The sequence below is a fragment of the Anser anser genome (assembly GCF_964211835.1).
Source record: "Anser anser genome assembly, chromosome: Z".
NCBI lineage: Eukaryota > Metazoa > Chordata > Aves > Anseriformes > Anatidae > Anser > Anser anser.
The window spans coordinates 33,488,028-33,514,444 of NC_139723.1; the positions used below are offsets into that span (position 1 = coordinate 33,488,028).

The following is a 26,417-nucleotide window of genomic DNA, read 5'->3' on the forward strand; positions in this document are numbered from 1 at the left end:
CTTACAACTGACTCCAGTAGGGATCAAGTGATAACTTGAACGTTCTGTATTACTTGTGGTGATTACCTGATTATCAGGTGATTATCATGTGATTACCTGATGCTGGGAAAGGTGCTGCTGGATAGAAATGCAGAGAGCCCTCTTCCAAGAAAAAAAAATGTTAAGTGGGACACAACCCACATATCTAGCAGCTTCCAAGACTGCAAAAATGATCATATTGGATATGTTGTAAAGGAAAACAGAGTAGGCAAGTTTATGTTGCTCCTGAAGTTTATGGCATGCACAACTTAAGAACTCATTACTGAAGATGATGCCTGGTTCTAAGAAGTAGGTAGCAAAATGGATGAAAGGACAGATTTGAAAGACTGAGTTTGTTTTAACTTACTTTATTTTCAAGAATAAATACCACAGACCTAGAAAGAAACAAACAGAAGCAATGAAGTCATTTTCTGGTCCGTGGTGCACAATGCCAAAGAGACACACAGCCTTACCGCCTTCACTGTGTGCAAAATTCATTACACAGCTGCTTCCCTCTTGTATGTACACTATACTCTAGAAAATACCTTGGGAATGGCAAATGGATGGGTATTGATTGTTGCTTGTCGAAGGAATGCTTGACAAGACTTTCTGCAGGAAAGGGATAAGAGATGATTTTATTAAGACTTAAACGAACCTCTTTAGCTGTTGGGCTTAGAATGTCTCAACTACAGTAAAGAAGTTTGAGTTCTTGGTTACAGCCAGTGGTTTTCAGAATCCATGACATTTAACATCACAGAGGTGAGATATGCTTCTCTTTCTGTTCCATTCTCGTGTTGGAGTTGTGACTTCCCATTTCCTTCATTTTAATATTTCCTTTTTACTCTTAAAGAACAGGAAACAACTTCTTGTGCTGGGATAAAACACTTTTCTTGGAATCTGGCCTTCTGTAGATACGTTTGTGCCTTGTACCTCTGCTGGCAAGGAAGAAGCATTTTTGCCTGTATGGCAACACAACCTTTTCCAGGTCTTGCACCTCCCATCTCAGATTCTTACTGCATGCAAATGTTCCTGTTCTGTCTTGCCTGTGAAACATACACATCTCCTCGTCCTTTAGCTTGTAGCCCAAGACAATTTGCCTGATAAGAATTCTGGAAATTCAGTGGCCCAGAACAAGATCAGAAACTGAATGCAGTTCCTGTGAGTCATGGCCTTTTGCCCAGCCTGTTAAGCTACACTGCCTAGTAACCATTAAACATTAATTATCATCTTTGTTGGGAGATGCATAATTATTGGTCATTTGGGTAGGTCTCTACCAACAAAGAGCTAAGGTAGGAGGGGGGACTTGGTCATTTATATACTTTACAAGGAATGAGCAGAAAGACAGTCTATGTCCCATTGACCTGACTACATTTTACAGTCTTTAGTTTACACAGAAATAGCAGAGATCTTGTGATCTGAAAGCGCTGACATGTAGGAATGGAACTCTGACCTCCAGCAGTCCTGTCCCCTGCAAAGAACAGAAGAGCACTTATTCCAGCCCAAGAAATGCACAAATCTTAGGCAAGACCGCAGTTCAATTCTTACACCACGAATATGTAAAATTAAAGCTAATGCTATATGAGGGTATATAAAGCAGAGCAAATCTCATATAAGAAACAGCTTCAAAGGTCAGAGATGTGCTGGCCTGAACTCAGCATAATTTTTGGATCAGCGTTAGTTAATTAATAATCTTATGTATTATTTAAACTCAAATAGTCAGTGAGTGCTGCATATATATCCAAGTTTTCAGAGAAGTACAAGTGACAATACACTACCAAGCAGCGAGCTTAAGATTCCCTAACTACCAATTCCTCCCTTGAAGAATACCTAGTTAATTATTATCATTTATGCAAATAGAGCAAAGCCAGACTGATGACTTTCATTCATTCGAACATGCAAAAACAGAGGTGAACATTCCTGTCACAAAGCTATCCAGGTAAGAGATTTTCCTCCCCTCCCACACCTCTGAACTCAGTATTTGTTTGTTCTTTGCCTGTTTGCCTGTGGCACCTTTGAAAGGTGCCAAACTGCCTCTTTCCAGTTATTTTGCACACTGGTGTTGTTTTGTAAGTTTCGCCATTATTTTGTGCTTCAAAAATTTTGCTTTATAAGGTTGCTACTGGGCCGAGGTTTTTAAAACATGTACTGTGCAACTGGAGCAAAAGTAATCTTTCCTACTAATGTGGTCTAAGAGTTTAAGATAAGGCATTTGGCTTGTTTTTATTCGTACTTATAAAGCACTACATGAAGCTTATCTGTTTCTCAGTGTTATTATTAAAACTGAACATTTTCAAAGTGATTAAATATGAGAGAGAGAGAGACGATAAGTATTGTCCTTATTGCTTGTACTAAACCTAAGATATCAGGGAAAGTATCAGGGGATAAAAAAACACAAGAATGATATGTCTATTTATTTTTTTTCTACAACAGCTTAAAGTCGCTAAACAGCCATGGAACAGGCATCCAGCAAAAGCACAGGGCAGCAAACACAGTTTACTGTTTAGCATTGCGACTGATGACTAAGGTCTTGGAGAGCTGTCTTGAAAGACATTTTTAAAAAGCAGACTTTCACCTTGGACCAGCAACCTTTCCAAAGCAAGAAGTCTGATTTTTAGGAATGTTCTTTGGTCCCGCAGAAAATGTTTCTTTGGCGGTCATGCCCTAAGACTCTCCAGAAAAAATAACATAGTCTTGCCTTCGAGTGACTGCCTGTATTTTGACCAGCATGTTCTGGAACCCCTGAGCAAAAATAGTCCCCAGAGAGCTACCTGATCATTTATTTCCATGGTCTGATCATTCCCACAGTGATCTGATGGGCCTGCCTTAACAACAGCTGCTGGCTGAATGTATGATTTCTCTTTTGGCCTGCCTGTATCGCCTCTGGGACTGTTACCTGTCCGTGGCAGTCTTCTTACTCACTGGGACACTGGAATCCTTTGGGGAAACATGAATTGAATCAAAGACAATTATGAATGCATTTGAAAAGGAGCTTAATTTGCCTTGGAAATATTAGATTAGTTTTACAGCTAGAAGTAAAAGTTGTGGTTGAGATTTCAGTTAGAAATACTTAATCTCTAAAAGACTGATTGACTCTCAGAATAACCCCTTAGCATGAGCAGCATTAGTCTGTTAGACTGTTAGACTAACACTGTTAGACAAATACTCTGACTTCCCTGACTTATACAGATCAATAAACTGTAATATTTTTTCCTCTTTCAATTTCAGATGATCATAATGTTGAAAAAAAAATAGGAAAACGCTTTGAAGCTACATTATTTTGCCCAGATAATCAAAATAAATTGAGCTCATCAAGTTTCACTTGATTTTCCTCAAAAGCACTCCAACATTCTGTTTAAAGGCTGAAAGTTTGCTAGGTCAATGCCTAAATAAATGGTTTTGGTTGCTGGCACCTTGCTTAAGTTTGCTTCCAAGTACATTTGGCTCCTGGTGATCTAAAGCTGAAAACATAATTGCTTATGCAAGACAGAGAAACATTCATTTCACTTTTTCTGTTTTGTTGCTTGATCCTTTCTAAAACTTACCACATCGACATTTCCAAGTCATTCTGCACAGTAAGATTAATAAATCAAAGCAGTTGGTACCAAAGTAGTATTACAGTATAAGCAGTTCAGGGGATTTTTCTTCAGACTACTCAAGTCCTGAAGACTAATCGTCTTCACCACATCTATTCAAATCCGTCCAAAGAACCAATTTCTGGCTTAGGCTTTTGTGTCACCGTAAAGGGTCAGAATGCACTGGGGAAGAGCTTCTGGGTATTTGCCTTTGAAAAAAGTCTGGTTTGCATGCATAGCACTCCTCTCTATATTGAATCTATGCACAGTAAATGAGGCTATTAGGATTTTTTTTCAAAAATGTGTTAATGCTCAAAAGCAGAACAGTAATGTAGTCATAGCCATTAGAGACCAAGAGAGGTTTCTTACAGGCAGAAAAGGTTGCTGATATGAAAGGCAAGTAAGTAACATGAACAGTTTAACTCAACACCTACAGATGTTTTAAATCAAATGCTTAGCTTAACTGAGGTGTCTCATTTTTTTTTTGTGACTTATGCAACAAAAATGTAATGAAATTTCAGATCATAAATGCAAACCTTGCTCCACCCACGTTACTTTTTAGCTGACTTTTCATAATTTGAACATTGAAAAAACATCGAGCACTTGGCTCGAACTGTATAAAGGGTTCCATCCCACCTTACACTTGCAATCACTATTACAGCAAGAAAGGAGTGATGCTAGCACAGAGCTGTGATACATAGTCTGATTTCTGTCCCCAAAATAGCATTTCTGAGATCTCCTTAGCATAGAGAGGCAGGCTTATCCTACTTTTCCCTCCTATGCTTTTCAGATACAAAGCTTCAGATTTTTTGATGGAGACAAAAGGATGCATCAGGACACATTTTTTTTGGCTTGTGCTGTTTTGCAGAAAACAACTCAGCCAGGAAGAATAGTTACATATGTCCCAGTAGGGACTGCCCGTTGGGGTATCTGCCAAGAGAATTCCCATTGAACACGTTGTGATGAATGTTTTCTCTCATGGAGAGAGCTTTTATCAGTTCTGTGGTATGGTGAAAAGACAGGAAGAAAGGTGGGACTAAGGCCAGCTGGAAAATTGGTAGTTTGTTTGGCTTGAACGGTTCCTTGCTTTCTGTCACTATTTCTCAAGATGAACCAAGTCATTGCATTTAACCTGATCAAATAAGTGGTTCAGGGCTCAAACTGAAAAAAAAAAAAAAAAGGTATGCTTTTTGCTCATATGCTCATGGACAATTTGAAAAAACTTATCCTTTAAGAGTCCAGACATCAAAATGCAATTAAAAATAACCCAGACTACTTCTCATTGTAAAGATACAGATGGCACATTTGTGTGTGCATGTAGCTTTCACCTGTATTAAACAGCTGAGGATGTTCCAGTATCAAAGTCAAATACAATTGTAGACATGTTCTGGGCTATATGTTGCTTCATCTGTGTGTTCCTACTAAGAATAGCTCTTTTAGTAAGTGATGGGAAACCTTCACTTGAATAAAAGGCAAATACTGTGTTCTGTAAAGTTCTGAGGTATGAGGAGAAGCTGGAAATGTGTGTTATCCCTGTTTCTACATACTGATGAGCATGGGCAGAGGTGAAAATGGGTCAGCTTGGCAAAACAGTAGAGAAATCTGTTCAATGGCAGCCTGAAGATTCCTGAATATTGCCTGTGTGTTACCACAGTGGCAGGACAGTATGGTATATCAGCATCAGAATCAGCAGGACAGAGTCTACTTGTGTACAAGAGTAGGCAGATTTGCCCTTCGCTCTCCTGTCTTTGGAGGTGGCAAGAGCATTGGAAGCTCCTAGGTCTTTGCTAGGCTGCACAAAGGTATTGGTGATAGCACGGAGCCACAGTGGAATGCCATTTCCTTCTGGTGAAGCAACTAAATTATTACTGAGGTACAGGTAACACAGTCTAAAAATTCTTGGTTTACACAGCTGAAAAATGTTTTGCTGGTAACAACGTCCCCTCCATTATTTGCTGTGGATTTACTATGTTGTTCTAAAACATCAATTAAGCTGTAAACATTGACAGTACCTGCCAAAAATGGAAACCAATAATATCTCATTGTAGAGCTGAGTATTTTACAGCTAGCATGTTCATTTGTCGTAGAATTCGGAAAATGTATCTAGAAGAAGAAATGGTTATTCACAAGAAGGAAACCCTTATTTTCAGGAGGAAAAAAAAATGAAGAAAGGGACCTCCTGTCAGCATTTGTCTGTGTTTTGCCTTGAGCACATTCTCCCATCAGAAAGGGTTTTTGACCTTTGGCTAAAATGCATCAAAACTGCTGAAAAGATATATATGTTATCAAAATAGCTTTTTTCTTAGCTTTTATGACAACTACCATTCTGATTATCCAGCAGCCCAGATATCATACACGTTACCCAGTACAGCCCAGACATATTACAAAATTATCATTCATACACAAGATCTCTTAACAGAATTTCTAGAGAAATTATATTCTAATCATCTTATGTATTAAAAACTACTATCAACCCTCAGGATCAAGCTGCACAGATTGTGCATATGTATTATTATTACTATTTTTTTTAATACAAATTTACTTGTAAGTAAATTGCTTGAGTTTAGAGAAAGGCAGGCAGCATCTGTACAATTAAATATCTAAGCCTAGAGTACAGAAGCCAATGAAATCTTTTTTTATGTAGCCTATCAAAAGCAACCATTGGATATTGAACTGCCCACTAGCTTGTATCTATGTAAAACAAGGCCATTACATTTATTTCTTGGCTGTCTGAATTCACTTGGCTGTAAAGAAGTAGGTGGCATTTGAATAGGACTTGCTGTCCTCAAGTACAAGCCTCTCGTTCTCTGAACTAATTTAGGTAAGACAGGAAGTGTTTGTTTTTTGCATCTTAAAAAAATGAATGTCTTTATTACAGTTTCTAGCATATAGTATTTGGTAAATTTTAATCATATGCTCTTAAGGTTTTTTTTGGTTCTGTAACTTCTCTCTTTTCTCTCACCTTTGCATTCTAACAAAGGCTAGATCCACCCTATTTGCTGTCAAGGCACGTCTTGCCTAGCATAACTCTCAATACATTAGAGTCCAAAGTAAGTTTGACAATACAAGTAAAAATAGCCATCAATCTTTCTAAATAATTACGTTAAAATTATAATTAGTTTTCCTTTATGAGGGAAAGAAACTGTAACAAAGAAATGTATACAGTGGGAGTTAAAAAACATTTAATGTAATTGGGATGGATAGAAATCTACTAATATTTTAAAATATATTTACATTAGGCAGGTCATTAAAAGTTTGGACAATCAGTTCACACATCTCCAACCAGAATCTCTTTTCTGCCTGTTACTGTATTATGATTTACAAACCTGAAAATATAAGCACTCTGTTTCAAGCTGAAGTTAAACTCTGGATGGCCTTAGAAATTACATTATATCATTTGAAATAAAACTTGGGACATTTTTGAAGATTTTTGCAGTAGCTACATATACATAGTTAATAATTGTTTTCAATTTACTGACAGAAGGTATCTGTTAGAATCTAGAAAAAAGTTCTTAAGCAGGATAGATAACCTAAGGAGACAGAAAATACTTTATAATGAGCTACTTCCTATTAGGCATGCCCATACATTACACGCTTACAGGCTGTTGGCAATGTATTCCTGTTTATCAATCATATTCCTAGTCGGCCTCATAAGCTCATTGAGCTTCTCACTACACTTTAGTTGAATGTTACCAACCACGAATACATTTAAATACTCTTCCTAAGAACAACAACAACAAAGTATGGAGTTTACGCAGGGAAAGACAACTCATGTCACTGCAGTCTAAACTTAATATTAATTGTTAACATCATTAAAATATATCAAAAGAATGATGTGCCAGTGAGTGACTTCAAGTTTCAGGAAACTGAAGAGTATGGCTTCTGTCTCCAGATGTTGAAGGAGTTAAAAAACAGCTTCAGCTTTTGGGTTAATACAAGTTTGACATTTTATTGTAATGTCATACCTGGCATCAAAAAGCTTTGTCATCATAGCTATTCAGTAAATTTTTCCACCAGCTCTCTTAACTGAGATACAACTTGCACCACAGAAGAACTTGTCAAACCTCAAAGTTATACTTTTGCTGGTAGCAGCTTTACAGGTTATTGTCTATATTGGTGTTTTTTTTTCATGATTTTTCTTTTCACACTCTCATCATAACCATGCCAGCGAAGATTCTGAATAGGGGTCAAGTCTGAAAATATGTTAATTACAGTCCTCAAAAAGATAAGATTTATACTATCAAAAATAAAAGCATTTCCATTTTTATTTCCATTTTCCATTTTTTTTCTGCAGAACTTAGGGTACTTCCACTTCATTATGATGTGCAGGTGAATTCCGTTCTGTACCTGGACATGTTAATTGACAGCTTTCAATAGCAGCGATGTTGTATGTAGAATTCTAAAGACACAAGAAAAGCAAAATTTTTAGGGGGATGAAATATTTTGCAAAAAGCAGAAGTGCTTTTGGGCAGGAACTCTTCTTTGCTAAAATGAGACAAAATACCTAATTCTTGCACAATTTAGGTACTGGAATAAGGTGCTTTTGAAAAACCTAAACAGCACTAATTCACATTCTGATTTGCTTAGTTAACTCTGAAAATCAGGCTCATGAAGATAAGAACAGCTATTCATTTAACTAAGTAACTGCAGTCGATTCTTTGCGTCTTTTATTAGTAAGTCAAAATACTGAAAATATTTTGGGATAGCAGACAGGCCAAGGGCTTTAGCAATGGTGTTAGCACAGTATTGCAGAGATCCTGACTGTTTATTATAATGTGAGAAGCTGGGCCTGGGAAGTTCTTCCTTCCTAAATTCTGCATACTGTTCATAGCATCACATACTCTCCATTCCGTATCTATCTGTACTAATATACAGGCATCCACTTTTGACAGTCTTCTCTCTTTCCACTGTGAACCAGAAGACAAGACTTGCTACTTGGCATAACAATTTTGACATTTTCCACCTTTCTACTCCTTTTTGTATTTTTAAACTGCTTTAGGTGAGGCATTTCTATGTGACACTGTTTGGCCTCTCAGTCGCATCCTACCACCAAATGACATATGAAAGCACTGAAGTAATTTCAACTTAATTTGACAATCAAGCAAAAATGCAGAGGTCTGAGTTAGCTGAAAAAGAGTTGTGTTCAGAAGGGCAACAGATACCAAAAGCACCTCCATCTGGGGAAGACAAATTTTCCCATCCTTTACGTTATCAGAAAAATGAAATGCAGGAGACCCATAGGAAAAAATGCTTCATTAGTTCTGCAGCCCACAGAATGAAGTACTTGATATACGTTATTCCCAGGAGAGAAAAGCTAGGAAAACTATGATTTTAAAACCTCAAAATAGTAACATCTAGCACTCTTCTGAGATGGTGACAGACTTCATTATGCAGCATGGTCCATAGGTTGCCAAAGCAGTCTTTCTAAGGAGATGTTTGTTAATTAATGAGGCTGCATATCAAAGCAGTCTACAATTCAACACGTTTATGTTACATAGCAATTAATAACGTAAGGCACAACTTCTAACCATCAGTGGTTTGTGCATAATGTTTTGCCTAAGACTAAGGATTAATGCTGCCTAGGAAACTCTGCTTTATGAGTTCTACTACCAAAATCCATCTCCTGTGCACTGAGGACATCTGCAGTGGCATACCACTATATCACACATGAATTCCACATCAATGACTACAGATATGCTATTTGAAAGACCATAGCCTACGTCTCTACTATATGTTTTACTATATGCTTATTTCACACCATCAAGTACTGCCTCTGATGACAGAAACCTCTATAATGCAGCATCTGGAAGAGCTGTTGTACAACAAGATAACTATTTTAACTCCTCTTTTCCTTAGTAAAACAAATTGGATTCAATCAAAGGCACACTTAAGGGTTTACAGGAAAGGACTCAATTTGCATATTTCTCAGTGTTATGTGCCTGGTCACCGTAGCCCTGTGTCAGGATGACGCCTCCTTAAAAGCTTCCTTAAAAGGTGACAAACTTTCATCATTATGCATCTGAATTAAAAAACAAAACAAAACAAAAAACTTCACAAGTTGCAACCTAACAGGTATTGTTTTCACACTGCAGGAACAGATACTTGAAGTAAACACTGGGACAATGGAAAGACCACTTGAGGCTACCAGGATGGAAAAGAGCACTTCCTGCTTTCTAATGGAAAGAAAGACTCGTGTGAAGACTAGTTGGAAAGAGATTGTGCTAGCCAAGCTGAGGAAGAGCTGCTCCTACTCTCCAAGGAAACTGAAGAACTTCGTCATGGACTTCCTTCCTGTTTTACGATGGCTTCCCAAGTACCAGTGTAAAGAGTACATTTGGGGGGACGTTATGTCTGGGTTAGTGATTGGGATCATTCTAGTGCCCCAAGCAATTGCGTACTCACTACTGGCAGGTCTGAAGCCCATTTACAGTCTTTACACATCATTCTTTGCCAACATCATCTATTTCTTGATGGGCACATCCCGTCACGTCTCAGTTGGCATTTTCAGCTTGATAAGCTTAATGGTAGGACAAGTTGTGGACCGAGAACTTATCTTGGCTGGGTTCGACTTGAATGATGATGCCCCACCAGTCTTGGGTGACGGCTCCCTTCAGAGTGACAGCCAATCCAACACAACTGTCTTCAACCTTACCGCGGGGGGGATGAATGCCGAGTGTGGGAAGGAATGCTATGCTATCGGCATTGCCACAGCCTTGACATTTGTGGCTGGAGTCTATCAGGTAAGTGGGTGCTGACATCCAGAGGCAAGGTATTAAAGTCCTAAAGCTCTTTTGCATGACCTAGGCTTTGGTTTGACTCTCCTTCAATAAGGGATACAGCATCATTTCCCTCAAATGATCTTGGACTGTTTTCTCCAGGAAGCCTAAATGAGTAACCAACTCACAGAAAACATGACGTAGGCAGTTGTAGTAGCTAAAAGCAAGTACAAGCGAAACAACAGTCTTCCGCAAGTCTGATAACATTGTTTTAATGCTCTACTGGCTCTTGGCCAGGAATCCAAAACAGATCTCATCATGAGGGAAGTTCTGAGGTACATGTGTACTTCAGCAATGAAGAAATGATTATCTGATTCTAAATAATTCTGTGTCCCTGGATACTTTAATTAAAGGGCAGGCCCATTTGGCTACTTCTACACCAGTACAGAATGTGCTGCTCAGTGTTTTAATACTGGCTGCTGTGCTCTACCAAAGTGCTATCCAGAGATAATTCAGAAGCAGAAAGTAGGCAAGGAAGTAGACTAACTAACCCACTTTTCAGACAGTGACTGTGCTGGATGGTTTTGAGACTCACCAATCTGTTGCCCGTCATAAGGATATCAAGAGAACACAGAAGGAAGCCCAAAGAACATACTTTCCTGTTAATTGTATACATAAGAATTAAGAAAGAGCTAGCTGTCTTCTTTTTACTAGTAACTTTCAGGTCACATACAAAAGCAACCAAATGCCCATGTCAAGGCATACTTTCCAAAGCCATCAAAAGAAGGAGAAGCAACTAGTTAGGTCAATATCCCAGGATCTGGGAAAGACTGCGGTCTCTTCTGCCAAATCTGATCTCAGGCATGTCACAAAGGCTGTCTGTGTTTCACCCTCCTTTCTGTTCACAATGCTAAAATCAAAAGCTGTTTAATGTAACAATGCCACTAGAATAGAGGTCTTAGTCCTGTTCATAAAGCAACAGCTGTAAATTGTAATGTTAATCTCTGCTAGCTAGGAGAAAAAGAAAATTCATATTAACAGAAGCACTTTTGGTTCCACTGCTCTTTTGCATGGAAAATAAAATTCAGACAAGCCACTTCAGTGGAGTTACTTCAGACCAACGATGAAGTTAGGGAACTCCTCATTCATCTCCTGGGTTTGCACACACAACAGTAAAAGGAATCATACTTTATAAGTAGACTGGAAACATCGAAGGGTAGTTCCTGTTTTAAGATTCAAACAGCCAAATGCTATCGCCCTCCAGCTACTTCTCTCCCATCTGTATGTAATTGTTTGCAGTACCATTTACAGCTTATCTTTTTTTCCCCCCGTGTTTCTCCAGGTTCTAATGGGAGTCTTTCGTCTGGGTTTTGTATCTATGTACCTGTCTGAGTCTGTACTAGACGGCTTTGCAACTGGTGCCTCCCTAACCATTTTAACAGCTCAAGTGAAGTATCTGATTGGAATAAAAATCCCACGTAGCCAAGGGCACGGAATGCTTGTAATTACTTGGATTAATATTTTCCGGAACATTTCTCAGGCTAACATTTGTGATGTCATCACAAGTGCCATTTGCATTGTAGTGCTGGTCGCTGCTAAAGAACTGGGAGATCGGTATAAGCATAAGCTGAAGTTCCCTCTACCCACAGAGCTTGTAGTTATTGTTGTGGCAACGCTGGTGTCACATTATGGAAACTTAAACGAAGTTTATGGATCCAGTGTTTCTGGAGCTATTCCAACAGGATTTATCGCCCCTGAGGTACCACGTTTCAACTTAATGCTCCGTGTTGCTGTAGATGCTTTACCTCTTGCTGTAGTCAGCTTTGTCTTCACCGTATCCCTTTCTGAAATGTGTGCAAAGAAATACGCTTACACCATCCGAGCCAATCAGGAGATGTTTGCTGTGGGGTTCTGCAACATCATTCCTTCTTTCTTCCACTCTTTCGCAACTAGCGCAGCTCTGGCGAAAACACTCGTCAAGACATCTACAGGCTGCCAGACTCAAGTCTCTGGAGTGATCAGTGCAATGGTGGTTTTGCTGGTGCTGCTCTTCTTGGCACCTCTCTTCTACTCCTTACAGAAGTGTGTCCTGGCTTGTATCATCATTGTCAGCCTCCGAGGAGCCCTGAGGAAATTCCGAGATGTGCCGGCACGGTACCACGCGAACAAGGTGGACACAGTGGTTTGGGTTGTTACTATGGCTGCCTCTGCCTTGATCAGCACAGAAGTAGGGCTGTTGGTTGGTATTGTTTTCTCCATGATATGCATCATTGTTCGCACACAGCGGCCACGGACAGCCCTGCTTGGTCAAATCCAGGACACCAGCTTTTACGAGGATGACTTAGAATATGAAAATCTCTCCTCCATTCCAAAGGTCAAAATATTCAGATTTGAGGCACCACTTTACTACGCAAACAGAAACTATTTCCTAAAGTCTCTGTACAGATTGACTGGTTTGGATCCTAACCTAGAAGCTGCTAGAAGGAAGAAATATGAGAAGAAGGAAAAGCAGCACATGAAAAAGGAAGATCACACAACTGCTAATGGACTGGGCGGCGGAGACACCACTCTGCAACTAGTTCCTAAGCAAATCGATTTCCAAACTCTTATTGTAGATTGCTCTTCCATCTCATTTTTGGACACCACTGGAGTTAATACTCTAAAGGAAATTCTGAAAGACTACAAGGAGTTAAACATTTCTGTTCTTCTGGCTTGCTGCAATCCCGCAGTGATAGACTCTCTGAAAAGAGGAGGCTACTTTGGGAAAGATTTTGGAAGTATGCAGGAAATGCTCTTCTACAGCATACACAATGCTGTGCAGTTTGCACAAGACCAAAAGCTTCCGGAAGATTGTTCTGTTTAATCCTGTGTTTCCCCTGATGATACACTTCAAAAGTGACAGATGGGGAGGGGCAGTTTGCAATAATTAAATTATCAGACATCCTGTGGTCTGTGTACAGCAACAGGCCTACAAATCATTTTTTCCTGAAGAGTTCTGTGGTTTGCTAGATGCTACATAGAACAGTCATTGGGGATATAGTCCAGGACCAGGCTGGAACAGATTGGATTACTATCTGCATCTTCACTTCAAAATGCAGGTGATGTGAAGGTGCTGTGAAGTCAATCTTAAGGGCACCTTGAGACTGATTTCCTCCCTGTGTCCTCATCATGTGTGACCAAACATAAATATCATGAGACTCTTGTGCTGGGAAGTCTGCCCAGTGCCAGCTGCCTCTCCCAGTGGTTAATGGCTGGTTTTGTTAAGAGGGATGAGCCATCTTCAATAAAATGCAATGAATCTATCATCTTGGATACATAACAGTTTATGTGGCTTGCAAGGCCCTGCCTCTTCACTCATTCCAGACATGCTCTGATGCAACTCCTACTGTTTGCATACAAATAACATCTATAAAATATTGTGGGATGTATTATGTCTCTCCTCGTCGCTTTGATTGCATGGACTTAACGACACAACCTGCCACACAAGAAGAAACCACGATTCACCACAAATTCCTCTCAAAACCATCTCCTCCAAAACAAACTCCGGGAGTCAACTATACTATTAACTTTGATGTGTGGTAATTAGTTACTAAAAGTTTTCATACCTTTAATAATGCAGAAAAAAAACATGGCCCTGATGAACAATTTTGTTGTTACTAGTAAAACAGGATAAATGTGATTAAGAAAACTGAATGGCTTTGACTGACAATCATACAGTTACTGTAGTAGTAGTAGTACCATCCTGTCAAAATGTGTTGCCTCTGTTGGGTAGATTCAACTCTAACACAGGGACGTGTAAGGATCACTGAATATAAACCCCGGAACCGTGCCACAACATGACATGTTCCCACTACAACTGCCCGCATGGGTGCAAGGGCAGGAGAAGAAAACGGAAGAGGGTAGGGTGGGAAGGTAAGTCTGATCTGCCAAGTAGGGGAGCAATGCATCAGACAAAAATGTCGAGCTTGTCTTCTCTGATGCAATGCTAATGAAGTTTTATAGTAGCATACCTGGGACAAGTGAAGTGAACAACGCTTTGTAAGCTGTGTATCCCCATACGCTAGAAAAATGTCACCACTGTTTGTACATAATACAGACTTTTTTTTTCTCCCTACCATGTTAGTCTTTGATTAGAGGTCCAATAACCCGTGTTTTAACGAGATGGGTTACTTTTTATAATAATTTGCATTAACAGCTGTTCATTCTGCATTGTGTCAAATGACACCCTCGGAGTCAGTTTTCTTGTTTTATATGCATGCTCTCTCTTTACAAATACGCACACACCTAGATTTTGACTGCATCACTGTTGGTACTTAGTATTCTAGCATATGGCATTGGCAGAATACCCTCTCTTACATCTAAGATCATAATTACTTGCATAAAAGGTAGGTTAGGTGCCCTACCTTTCTCTTCTTAGTCATGGCTGGTTCACACATGGAATAACGCATGGAAGGGAACTGTCACAGCTGTGCCTTGTACACTTAGCAGACTCTAGAAATGAGTTCTATACATGCTGAAGCCATTTCTCTGCTGTGTCATTTAAAAAAAAAAATTGCTGAGCCAACACATCATGTGACTTGCTTATTTCAACTTTTCAGGTCACTGAATGAAAGAACACTCAAACTGTGGTTCTCCAGGTGCCCCAGAGCCTTTCTGGCTCTCAAGAACAAATATTTCATTAAAGGAAAAGCAATGCATTCCCAAAAGACAAAATAAAAAATGTCTTCACAGGGATTGAGAATAGCACAGAATTAGGTAAGTGACTCAATGCTGACATTCTTATGCGCTCATTACAAAACAGCATATCAGCTGCACAGTTAGCACTGCCAGAGCAGTAAAACCTGACAGAAATGCCTATCGAGAGATTACAGGATTGACCACTGGCAGTGTTTTCCTGCCATAAAACAATTTAATTACATAATTCTTTAAAGCGCTGATTTGGTATGACGAGCTTATTTCTGTCATAAAAGCAAATGAACAGAGCCCAAGGACAAAGTGCTGCTTTGTGTCTGGTTTTCTTTGTAACAATTCTTTGATCAAGGAGTATCTCTTCTAATGTCTTGCCAGAACCTCACATGAAGAAGTGGGTTCACAGGAATTACTGCTAAACAATTAGTACCAATACAGACACTCTTAGGCTGTTGTGACAAAGCATCCACTGCTGGAAGTCAACTTAAATTTTTTCAGTCCAACAACCTTTTATCCTTATCGGTCAAGCTACCAATTAGGAACATAAAGGAAAAAAAATGAAAAAATACTTTTACCTCTAGATTAATCTTATTTTAAAAGAGAAAAAAAAAAAAAAAAGAGCAATTCCTAAGGAAGGTGTATCCTTGCAACAGTCTTTCGAGAAAAATGAATAGAAGTTGCCCTTGCAGTCCTTCTTACCCATCAGACTGAGAAATTTAGTCAAGAGTCTCTTTTTCATCCTACTTATTGTAGGAAAAAAACACCAAAGGACAGCAAAGCAGAGAAACTATTCTATGCATAACAGAGGGGATGAGCTTTTAGTCTTTTGCTAGAAGGAACCTATCAACCATAAGAAACCATAAGAACCATTGTTTGTTTCAGTTTCATTGACAGACCTGGCTCACAATCAATTTGTGTTGGACAACATCAAACACAGCAGGGAAACAGCTTTCAGCCTTCTCATGTAGGGACACTGGGAGGCTGTGAACTATTTCTGAGTATGCAAAAGGTAACTAAAAAAGTTTACCTTTTTCTGGCAGGTTAATGTTTGCTATACTAGGTTACACCAAGATTATGTGTATGATGACTGAAAATGTTAAAAACTGCTGATTCTCTTCTCTCCTATTGTACCAGGAATTATGTACTGTGACTTGGAGAGGAGCTGGGGATAGTCTTGTAATTCCAAATAGGTTAATGTTAATTTTGAAATAAAATTGTTATATGCCTATTAGAAAACATTATATCCATTGTGTACATTGACTATATTTTTTGTCCACTGTGGTGCCTTGCATACATATTGTATCCAACAAATTTTAGTACTGCTACACAACAATAAAAAAGGGACCTTAACTTGGGGACAGTCTGGGTCCCATGGAGCTGGGCATAGAGTTGGGAGTGTTTACCTTAAGCTCTCCTGTTGACTAGTTAGTGCAGGATGGCCAGACTATGCAGCGATCAAAATAGCTACTTTTATTGGCACTGGTAAATAACAACCTTGGAATTGTCCAGTCCATGAAAGAAATCATAGAATCATAGAATCATAGAATATCCTGAGTTGGAAGGGACCCTTAAGGATCATCAAGTCCAACTCTTGATACCGCACAGGTCTACCCAAAAGTTCAGACCATGTGACTAAGTGCACAGTCCAATCTCTTCTTAAATTCAGACAGGCTCGGTGCAGTGACTACTTCCCTGGGGAGCCTGTTCCAGTGTGCAACCACCCTCTCTGTGAAGAACCCCCTCCTGATGTCGAGCCTAAATTTCCCCTGCCTCAGCTTAACCCCGTTCCCGCGGGTCCTGTCACTGGTGTTAATGGAGAAAAGGTCTCCTGCCTCTCGACACCCCCTTACGAGGAAGTTGTAGACTGTGATGAGGTCTCCCCTCAGCCTCCTCTTCTCCAGGCTGAACAGGCCCAGTGACCTCAGCCGTTCCTCGTACGTCTTCCCCTCCAGGCCTTTCACCATCTTTGTAGCCCTCCTCTGGACACTCTCCAACAGTTTCATGTCCTTTTTATACTGTGGTGCCCAGAACTGCACACAGTACTCAAGGTGAGGCCGCACCAGCGCAGAGTAGAGCGGGACAATCACCTCCCTTGACCTACTAGCGATGCCGTGCTTGATGCACCCCAGGACACGGTTGGCCCTCCTGGCCGCCAGGGCACACTGCTGGCTCATATTCAACTTGCTGTCAACCACGACCCCCAGATCCCTCTCTTCTAGGCTGCTCTCCAGCGTCTCATTGCCCAGTCTGTACGTGCAGCCAGGGTTTCCCCGTCCCAGGTGCAGGACCCGGCACTTGCTCTTATTGAACTTCATGCGGTTGGTGATCGCCCAGCTCTCTAACCTATCCAGATCCCTCTGCAAGGCCTTTCCACCCTCAATCGAGTCAACAACTCCTCCAAGTTTGGTGTCATCAGCAAACTTGCTCAAAATACCTTCTATTCCTACATCCAGATCGTTTATAAAAATATTGAAAAGTAAATCTTGGGTTCCCCATTACCCTGAATCCTGTGTGGCATGATCTGGAGACAAATGTGTGCTTTTGGTTGCAAAATAAAACTAGCAGTTCTTTGAAAACAGCTTGCCTCATGGTATCCTTTCATGGGTGGTAAAATAACAGGATAACGTGCAATAAAGTGTAAGATAAGAGGCAGGCCTGGTGTCCTAGAAAAGGGTTAAAATACAGGGATGCATTCAGTATTGAGTCATTTATTATTAGAAGGCATAATGAGGAAGATCATTACAGAAGTGAAAAAGGAAAAAATAGAAGTCTTCTAAGTGGACACATCTACTTTTTGGGAGGAACATTTAAGGCACCTTTTTACAGTACCACTGGGAAGAAAAGCCACACACGTTACTGGTAGCCTTCCACAGTGGTGGTACCTCCCAGCCCACTGTCTTCTATAAGAAAGGTACTTCGGTCAAGTCCCTACCATCATCTTACAAGAAGTCCTCTCTATTCACCAACCTCACAACGTAATACAGCTTTGCTGTTACAGGCTTCTTACTCAAAACCTCTCTACATACTTCTGGAAGTCAATGATTCAGAAAAAGAATTGCGCATGCACAGAATTAAGCATCAACACAGAATTCCTCCCAACCAAATCTATGTACAACCTAATACCTAGGAAGAAAACCTCTCCTGTTCCTAATGCACACTCTGAAACCCACTACTGCTCTGCTCACATCCCTTTTTTCAAAGTCTGAGCTTTCCTTCATGTTGTTGTTTCACCAAACTTATGACCTGTGCGAGGTACAGGAGATGTAATAGTGACATGGATTGTCATGATAAATATGGCCAGCTTAGCAACAGCCTGAGGCTGAAATTTAAGAGCTATTACTGCTTTGAATGTTTTTTGTGGTTTTTTTTGGTGTTTTTCTTTTTTTAATTTTGTTTTGTTTTTCCCCACAGTCTGTATTTCCTCCTAGACCAATCAATCCTGTTCTAGGCACCTTCCCCCGCCGTCTCCCCCCCCACTCCCCTGGGGACATGGAATCATAGAAAAATACAGCAGTTTGGGTTGGAAGGAACCTTAAAAGAACATTTAACACAACACAGCCACAGTCCGGGACATCTTTCACTACACCAAGCCGCTCAGAGCCACGTACTCCAACCTGACTTTGAACACTTCCAGTGCAAGTGAACTACAGTTCTCTGGGCAACCTGTTTCAGTGTCTCACCACTCTCACTGTAAAAAATGTTTTCCTTATCACAGAATAGTTCGGGTTGGAAAGCAGCCACAAAGATCATCTAATTCTCACCCCCCTGCCATGGGCAGGAAGACCTCCCACTAGATCAGGCTGCCCAAAGCCCCATCCAGCCTGGCCTTGAACACCTCCAGGGATGGGGCATCCACAGCTTCTCTGGGCTACCTGTGCCAGTGCCTCACCACCTTCAGAGTGAAGAATCTCTTCTTTGTATCTAATCTAAACCTCCCATCTTTCAGTTTAAAACCATTACTTCTTGTCCTGTCACTACAATCCCCAACAAGGAGTCCCTTCTGTTAGTCCTTGTTAGGTACTGGAAAGCTGCTGTAAGGTCTCCCTGGAGCCTTCTCGTCTCCAGGCTGAACGACCCCAGCTCTCTCAGCCTTTCTTCACAGGAGAGGTGCTCCAGTCCTCAGGTCAGCCTTGTGGAGTTCCTCTGGACACACTCTAACAGAGCTACATCCTTCTTGTGCTGGGGGCCCCAGAGTCCAGCTGCAGTGCTCCAGGTGGGGTCTCACAAAAGCAGAACAGAGAGGGACAATCACCTCCCTTGAACTGCCGGCCATGCTTCTTTTGATGCAGCCCAGCATACAGTTGGACTTCTGGGCTGCAAGTGCACACTGATGGTTCATGTCGAGCTCACTGTACACCAGTGCCCCCAAGTCCTCCTCAGGGCTGCTCTCAATCCGTTCATCACCCGGTCTGGTTACTGGTGATTGCCCCAGCACAGCTGCAGCACCTTGTACTAGGCCTTGCTGAACCTCATGAGGTTCCCACACAGACCCACTTCTCAGGCCTGTAAAGATCCATCTGGATGGCATCCTTTCCCTCTAGTGTATCCAACTGCACAACTCAGCTTGATGTCATCTGCACACTTGATGAAGGTGCACTCAATTCCACTATCTGTGCCATTAAGAAAGGTATTAAACAGTATCAGTCCTTGCCTGGACCCTTGACTGACACCACTTACTACAGGTTTCCACTCGGTCATTGAGCCATTGACTATAACTCTTTGGACACAGTCATCCATCAATTCCTTATCCATCTAGTCGTCCATTTTTCAAAACCATGCCTATCCAATTTAAAGGTAAGAATATTGTGAGAGGCCATACTGAAGGCCTTACAGAAGTCCAGTTGACATCAGTAGCAGTTGACATCCGCAGCTCATCCTTTGTCCACTCAAACTGTCACTCCATCATAGAAGGCCACTAGATTAGCCAGGCATGAATTGTCCTTAATGAAGCCATGTTGGCTGTCCCTTTTCACCCCTGCTTCTTCCATATGTTTCAACATAACATCCAGGAGGATCCACATGCCATCATCTTACTTGGTCAGTAAGTTCCAGCATTCTCATTACCCTTTTAAAAAATGAGTGTGATACTCCCTTCTCTCCAGCCACTGGGAACTTTTCCAGACTGCCATAACTTTTCAAATATGATGGGGCAACTTAGCAACTACATCAGCCAATTCCCTCAGGGCCCTGAGAAGCATCAGGTGCCACAGACTTGTCCATGTGCAGGTTTATCACGTGGTCTCAAACCTGATCGTCTCTTACAATGGGAAGGATGTCATTCCCCCAGTCCCTGGGTTGGGATTCCGGGACCTGGGACATTTGGGAAGAGTGACTGTCAGTGAAAAGTGAGGCAAAAAATTGTCAAGGAACTCAGCCTTCTCCACTTTGGTTGTCACTATTTCTCCTGTCTTATTTATCATGGTGGGGGTCACATTTTCATTAATGTTCCCTTTCTGAGCATTGTATTGATATAAGTTAAATGGGACTTGAAAAACAAGGAATTCCAATATTGTCCTCTTAATGCCGCCACATATTTGTCTTCCCTTGAATTAGAAATTCTGTTTTGTATATGAATCCTTTAGAAAGTGGGTAGTAAATTGGTATGAAAAGCCACAATATTTTAGTTGTTATTACCTGCCACTAGATGCAGTGCATAGGTAGGTTGAGGACATAAAAAGAGATTCCCAAGGGGAAGGACGCTAGAAGTAGTAATAGCAGTGGCGGCTTTCATTTGGAAATCTCAATAAATCAGGCTTGTTTTAATCTTTGTGGGACTTTTTTTGCTGCATCATGTCTCCCAAACTAAAGGAGAGAAATGTAAGCCACCTTCCTACTGTACATAGAATGGCTAATTGTTAGCCAATAACACACTTCTCAACAAAAGTCTTGTTCGGAACAGCATTGCTACCTGAAGCGCTTTGGTAAGGAATGCACTGAATTTACGTCTATCATCATATTCTGCTCTGTTCCTAGCTTTCCCCAAAAGATACAGCTACCTGTAAAGGGAGTGTTAACACTGTGAGCTGAATATTAAAACCAGAGTTACAGCCAGAGGGAGCTCTAGGTACACATGCAGAGCCAGGCTGTAGACTGAAACAACTCTCAAAGTCTGGCTTCTCCCAGTTCTTCCTCTCAGTACTGAGTAGCTGAAGGTGTTACTGTGTGAACACCAGACTCTGAAGGAATGGCAGTGATAAACCTAGTGTGTCCTGAAAACAGCAGGAGTAACCGTTGACTGAAATCTGGCTGAGTTCCCTCTATAATACTAGGCATAAGTGTCCTGGCTGCAAAGAAGAAAACTTCCTTGCTTAAAGAAGCACTGGGGACTCCTCTAGAGTCCGATTTTCAAGTCTGCGCCGAGCAGGATTTTAGAAAGGATGAATGCAGTAAAAAAATGCTGCCCTATAACCTTAAAGTGTGTAATGGTCAATGAGACACACTTCTGCTGGCCTGAGGCCTCCCTGGAGGTCAGGGCACAGCTGAGAATCAAGCCACTGTGGGCTTGGAATGGCTGCAGTGGAGATGTGGAATGATTGCAGGATGTCACCTGAGGTGGTCTTGGTAAAGCCTGAAAAGTGCACCCACAGGACTCTTCAGATGAAAAGACGCCTTGATCTGCTCCTTAAACTGTTGTTAGGATGTAATGGATGAAAGTTAACCAAGTCTTTCTCAATACAAGCTCTCTCTATCTTCTTCTCATACACCCCCAAATTGATTCCCCTCAACTGGCCATCATCTGACTTCCAGGAAAGCAAAAACATACCCATCTTGCAGTTACACTATGAGATCTACCAGTGTGAGCACTCATTGGGCACTTAATGAGACACAACTGTTTTTATTGAATTTTGACATCAATTGTTTGCTTACCTGACAGCAACCAATTCCAGTAACCAGTGAATTCGAACTTGTTCAATGCCGCCGTGAGGAACAGAAGAAATGTATGCAAGGTTCAGCTCTTGATCTTTGCTCAGGTCAAAGAGATCAGCACGGCTGTGAGGTAAAGGAGGGCTTCGGGAAAAGGACAGAGAAGAGGAAACATATTATAACATTAGCTAGCAGTTCCACTACGTATCCAGAGCTCCCTGTGCTATGTCTATACCACCTGCAAGATCTTCCCTGGCTTGAGGACGCCTGTCTTAACAAGAGGTGAAAGCAAAATTCAAGTTATCTGAGGCAAACGGTCTACACCTGAGGTGTAGCAAATTTGAACACTACTCAGGTGCATCTCATTGCCATGCTCAAAGCAAAGTATTGCAAGCAGTCATTGCTCCTCAGGCAGTGAGTTCAGTCAGTGGTGGCCTAAAGTACAACGGAACAGAAATCACCTTGATGCTGAGTAACCAATGATAAGGAAAGCACAGTGGCTTCTAGGCTCTGGAGTAGGGACTAGGTTTGCCCAGGACTGTAGCAAAACAAACATGGGCTTGATCTTCCTGGTGAAGTCCATGCATAGACATCAACCCTTGCTCTGCTATAAAAGCTAACCTGGTTAGAAGCAGAATTATACTTTCCAAGCCTCTACATTCTTCAGCAATGCTCAGTTCACCTCTAAGCATAAAGGAGCTCTGGAACATGTGGCTTGTTTCTACATTCAATGCTGCAAACTGTTTAACCTGCTCAGGGCTGGTCAGCAATGACCATGTTAACAAGACTTCACTGTCTACCTATTCCACCAAAATTAAGAAACAGTGGGGCAAATCCCTGCTGCTTTTATCTCCACAGAGAAATAGCTGCAAGATGGAAAGTGATCTTACCCCCACCTTCCACAATTCAGAAACTTATAACGCTGCCCAAGTCAGTTGGTTTGGGCATCCTTTCAGACTCTCGTTAAGTCTCCTGGGAATACGGAAATTCTGAGTGTTAAAGCGTTTGTATTACAAGACAGATAAAAAAAAAAAATTGTTCCCAAAGTCTGGTAAAATGCTTGTACACATCTTCACATAGCAAGGAGAGATGGCTTGTGCTCTAATATATTGTTCACAGATAGTTACTCGCTTATACAGTTATGCACTAACATAGTTTATGCTTTGCATACTGTGATACCTCCTCCGATAGGCGGGTCACACAAGAGGTCCAAACTTACTACTGCTTCCACGCTAACACACAGGTCTTCTAAGTTCAAGTTTCTGCTCTTCAGCAATAAGCTTTACTCTCTTCTGCTGGAACAAAACATATGGTCTGCAAGGGATTCTGAAATGTAATCACTCAGCTGCTGTCACCGGCAGTAGATACTGGTAGATCTTTGGAGCTCTATGATGACTTTAACCATGCTAGGAAGTTACAATGCCATCTCCTCCTCCATCCCTCTCTACATGTTCATCGCAGCTCCAGCAAGGACGCCAATGAAAGAGTTTGCTACTGTACAACCATCTGTGCCCAAAAGGGGGAAAAGCCTGACCCGACCTGGAAAAGGACTTGTAACATCTTTTCTCCTAGCTAAGACATTGCCCATCTACCACCCCATTCCCGCATCCTCATTTGAAAGTGTAAGTCTTGACATACACTACACCCTTGTAGTGCTTCATACAAATCAGCCAGCACGTGTGAGCCCCACTGGGCAACTTCCCTAGCATACAAGGCACTTAAAAATTATTTCCTTGGGATTGCTGCAAGTCACACAAGACTGAGAAGTTACTGATTTCACTCTTACTCAAAACGCACCAGCCATTTAGGTGGTTTTGATTGTTCCAGTGGATAAGGACAATGTTAACTACTGGATTTTGAAGCAGTGCCTTATGACTCCACTAAGATTCAAACTTGGACCAATGCACTGTTTCAGTGGCGAACTAGACAGAAATCAAGGCATAAAGCACTCACATGCTGTGTCCATGCTGAATAAGCATGCTGAAATTCACACCCTGATGGAGAGAAACCCCAGGACGACAAGATAAAACAGAATGCTGGAAAAAGTAGGGTTTTGTTACTGCTGGTACCAGTATCTGTCCTTTCCTTCTCTGAGTTCGAAGTGTCCATCCAAGAGAATCTCAAGCCTTGCAGTCTCCCAGGTTTTAGTGTCTGCTGCTCCCCAGCTGCACATGTGACCAGCTCTCTGAAACTGTGATGTAGAAAGAAGCTTTAACAACTGGACCCCAGCTGTCACAGTGAGACCTTTCAAGGGAGCTGGGATCCTACAGCCTGAGAACTACGATGTTTGGACCATGTGTTACACTATAATTGAATAGCTGCTGACCAGAGGGCATCTGCTTCTGCTCCTCAGCATCCTCTGTGACATCTTCTCCCTCTCGTAGTCTGACAAAATTTCTTTAATACAATTAAAAGCATCGGTGTTTCTTGGACTGAAGTTTAAATGAGAAAAATATACTATTTAAGACAGGCTTTCGTGAACGTTTCCTAACCTTGCAAGGAGAAATTAAAACCAAAAGCGAAACAGCAAAAGAAAATCCAGAAAGCCCAAATGTTTCTCTTTACCAGAATGTATTATAATTAATACACTCTAGGTGCTTTTAGGGCCTGCTCTGTTTCTCTACTAATGTGAAAAAAAACAATGGAAATTTTTTCAAGTTTTCTCAGAGTTCCTTTATATGCTATATTAAAAAGTGCACAAATTCCTTTCTGTCCTAAGCACATGCCGCTGATTCCATCCCTGTTGTGACTTTTTATCCTTCAACTATTATTTAATCCACTGTATGGCTGAGTGAAGGGGGTCATAGTTAGCTTAAACCAAGATAACAACACAGCTGAGGAATATGCTGTCTCTTGTTTTTCAGCCTGCTAGAAACCTTCACGTTTCTTGAGAGCTGCTCAGGCTCACTTGGTTCAGCAAGACAGGCCTTTCTCTGAGAGGTAAAGCACTACTGGGAGAAGTGGTGGAGCTGGGATTTGTCCACAACTCATGCCCATTCCCCTGACCTTGATGAACTGGCCTCGCTGACCACATCGGGATGATGGTCCACGCTGAAAATGCCTTGCAGGGAGAACAAACTCCTACAGCTGTCAGGCAATAAAGCTTTGTATGGGCCTATTTAGGGGCTGTGACAGTGTAAACACTGAAAAGGAAGGGGCATAAGCTCAGGGCATCACTGCGTGTGCCGTTCTGGGGCAGGAGAAAGAACTTGGCGTGTTGGAGGGGCCCTGAAACAAAGGAGCAGGATAGAGGGGCTGTGGACCAGCCCCATTTGGTGACGTCCCGCTTACTTCAACTGGCCCCACGTCCAGCTCCACTCGTGTACCACACTCTGGATAAACCACAACCACCAGCATGGTGCCGAGCCCTTCACCCCACAGCAGCAGGCCCGGAGAAGCCCGGACCCCTCCATCACATCCCGGGGACCCTCTCCTTCAGGCGGGCTGCCAGCCAGCGGCTCCCACCCTCGCTGCTTGGTCGCCCACCATCGTGCGCAGCCCCATGCCCTGAGAGGACCAGGGCAGGCTTACCAAAAACCCGTGCTCCGCCAAAAGTGCTCCAGGGGCCGCCCGGCTCGCCGGACATCCACCGACACCACGTAGGCGGCGGAGCCCGCGCCGAGATGCACGATGAGCCAGGGCAGAAGCCGCATGGCGGCACTGGGGGCCGGGACGAGCCAAACCAAACCGAGCCGAGCCGAGCCGAGCCGAGCTGAGGGCACACCACCGCCACCAGCACCCACACCGGCACCGGCGCCCTTTACAAACGCAGCACGGACGCGACGCCGGGCGCCCGCCCCTGGCGGCCGTGTGGGGCGCCGGCTGTGGTGTCACCGCTTCGGCGGGCGGGGCCGTGGTCTTTTGGGTCGAAACGGCTGGGTTTGAGGCCTCGTAACTCGTCTTTTTTTGTTGTTGTTGTTCTGCCGGCTGTCAGGCGCTTCCCTCAAGTTGTTGCGCGTCCCGCGGTTGTTGCTGCTGCGCTTAAGCCTGTGTGCCACAGGAGGGAAACGTACCCTCGCGCTATCACCACATCCTTGTGTGTGTTAGACTTCAGAAAAACGAACAAACTAGCATAATTGAAACCATATCCATTTTTATTTTCAGCCTAAGCGTATTCAACGATCTCGGTGCGGCGAGGAGTTTTTAAAGCACTAAATAGGCAGCCTAGATTAAAGTTATAAATGCTTATTTCTCGTGACGTACCTCAGGACAGGGTCTGCCATGGAGGTGGGTCTCTCTTCCCTAAGGATCTCTGTCACAAATTGTTCTGGAATTTCATCAGATTTTGTGAGCTGGAAGAAAAATGAGGGAAGTTGAGCCTCCTTTTCATGTCCCAAAATACTGAGGGATCTTCCCATGCTGTGTTTGATACTTCTGTTGAATTGGATGGATGGGGCATTCCAGTCAGATCACCAATAGAGGTGCTGGATTTTGTCAGATTGCAACAAGGGTGTTGGATTTGGGATTCCTATGTTTGCAGCTTCAGTTGTTTCCTGGGACCTTCAGTCGTCTTGGGACTCACTGTGAGCTTGCAAAGTGCACAAGGGCAGCCAACACT

At 42.1% G+C, this 26,417-nt stretch overlaps 2 protein-coding genes across 7 annotated transcripts in view; one reads left to right on the forward strand and one right to left on the reverse strand.

The window, feature by feature from the left end:
* IDUA (alpha-L-iduronidase) overlaps window positions 1-26,196 on the reverse strand; it is a 51,834-nt gene extending 25,638 nt beyond the window's left edge. Inside the window, exons 1-3 of one of the 6 annotated variants that reach the window (XM_083817594.1) lie at window positions 25,391-26,196; window positions 23,929-24,050; window positions 21,863-22,003 (exon numbers count right to left, since the gene is read on the reverse strand). In XM_083817594.1, coding sequence (XP_083673720.1) covers window positions 21,863-22,003; window positions 23,929-24,032 — 245 coding nt within the window. In that variant the 5' untranslated portion in view covers window positions 24,033-24,050; window positions 25,391-26,196. Of the gene's footprint in view, window positions 1-21,862; window positions 22,004-23,812; window positions 24,051-25,390 lie in introns of those variants that run through there. The other 5 variants (XM_083817593.1, XM_083817597.1, XM_083817595.1 and 2 more) reach the window with 5 other exon arrangements.
* SLC26A1 (solute carrier family 26 member 1) lies at window positions 1,493-16,236 on the forward strand. The gene is given in 4 exon segments (XM_083817592.1): window positions 1,493-1,926; window positions 1,929-1,954; window positions 9,683-10,330; window positions 11,649-16,236. Coding segments are annotated over 4 exon segments (2,256 nt in total). The 5' UTR covers window positions 1,493-1,865; the 3' UTR covers window positions 13,170-16,236.
* Window positions 26,197-26,417: the final 221 nt, after the last annotated feature.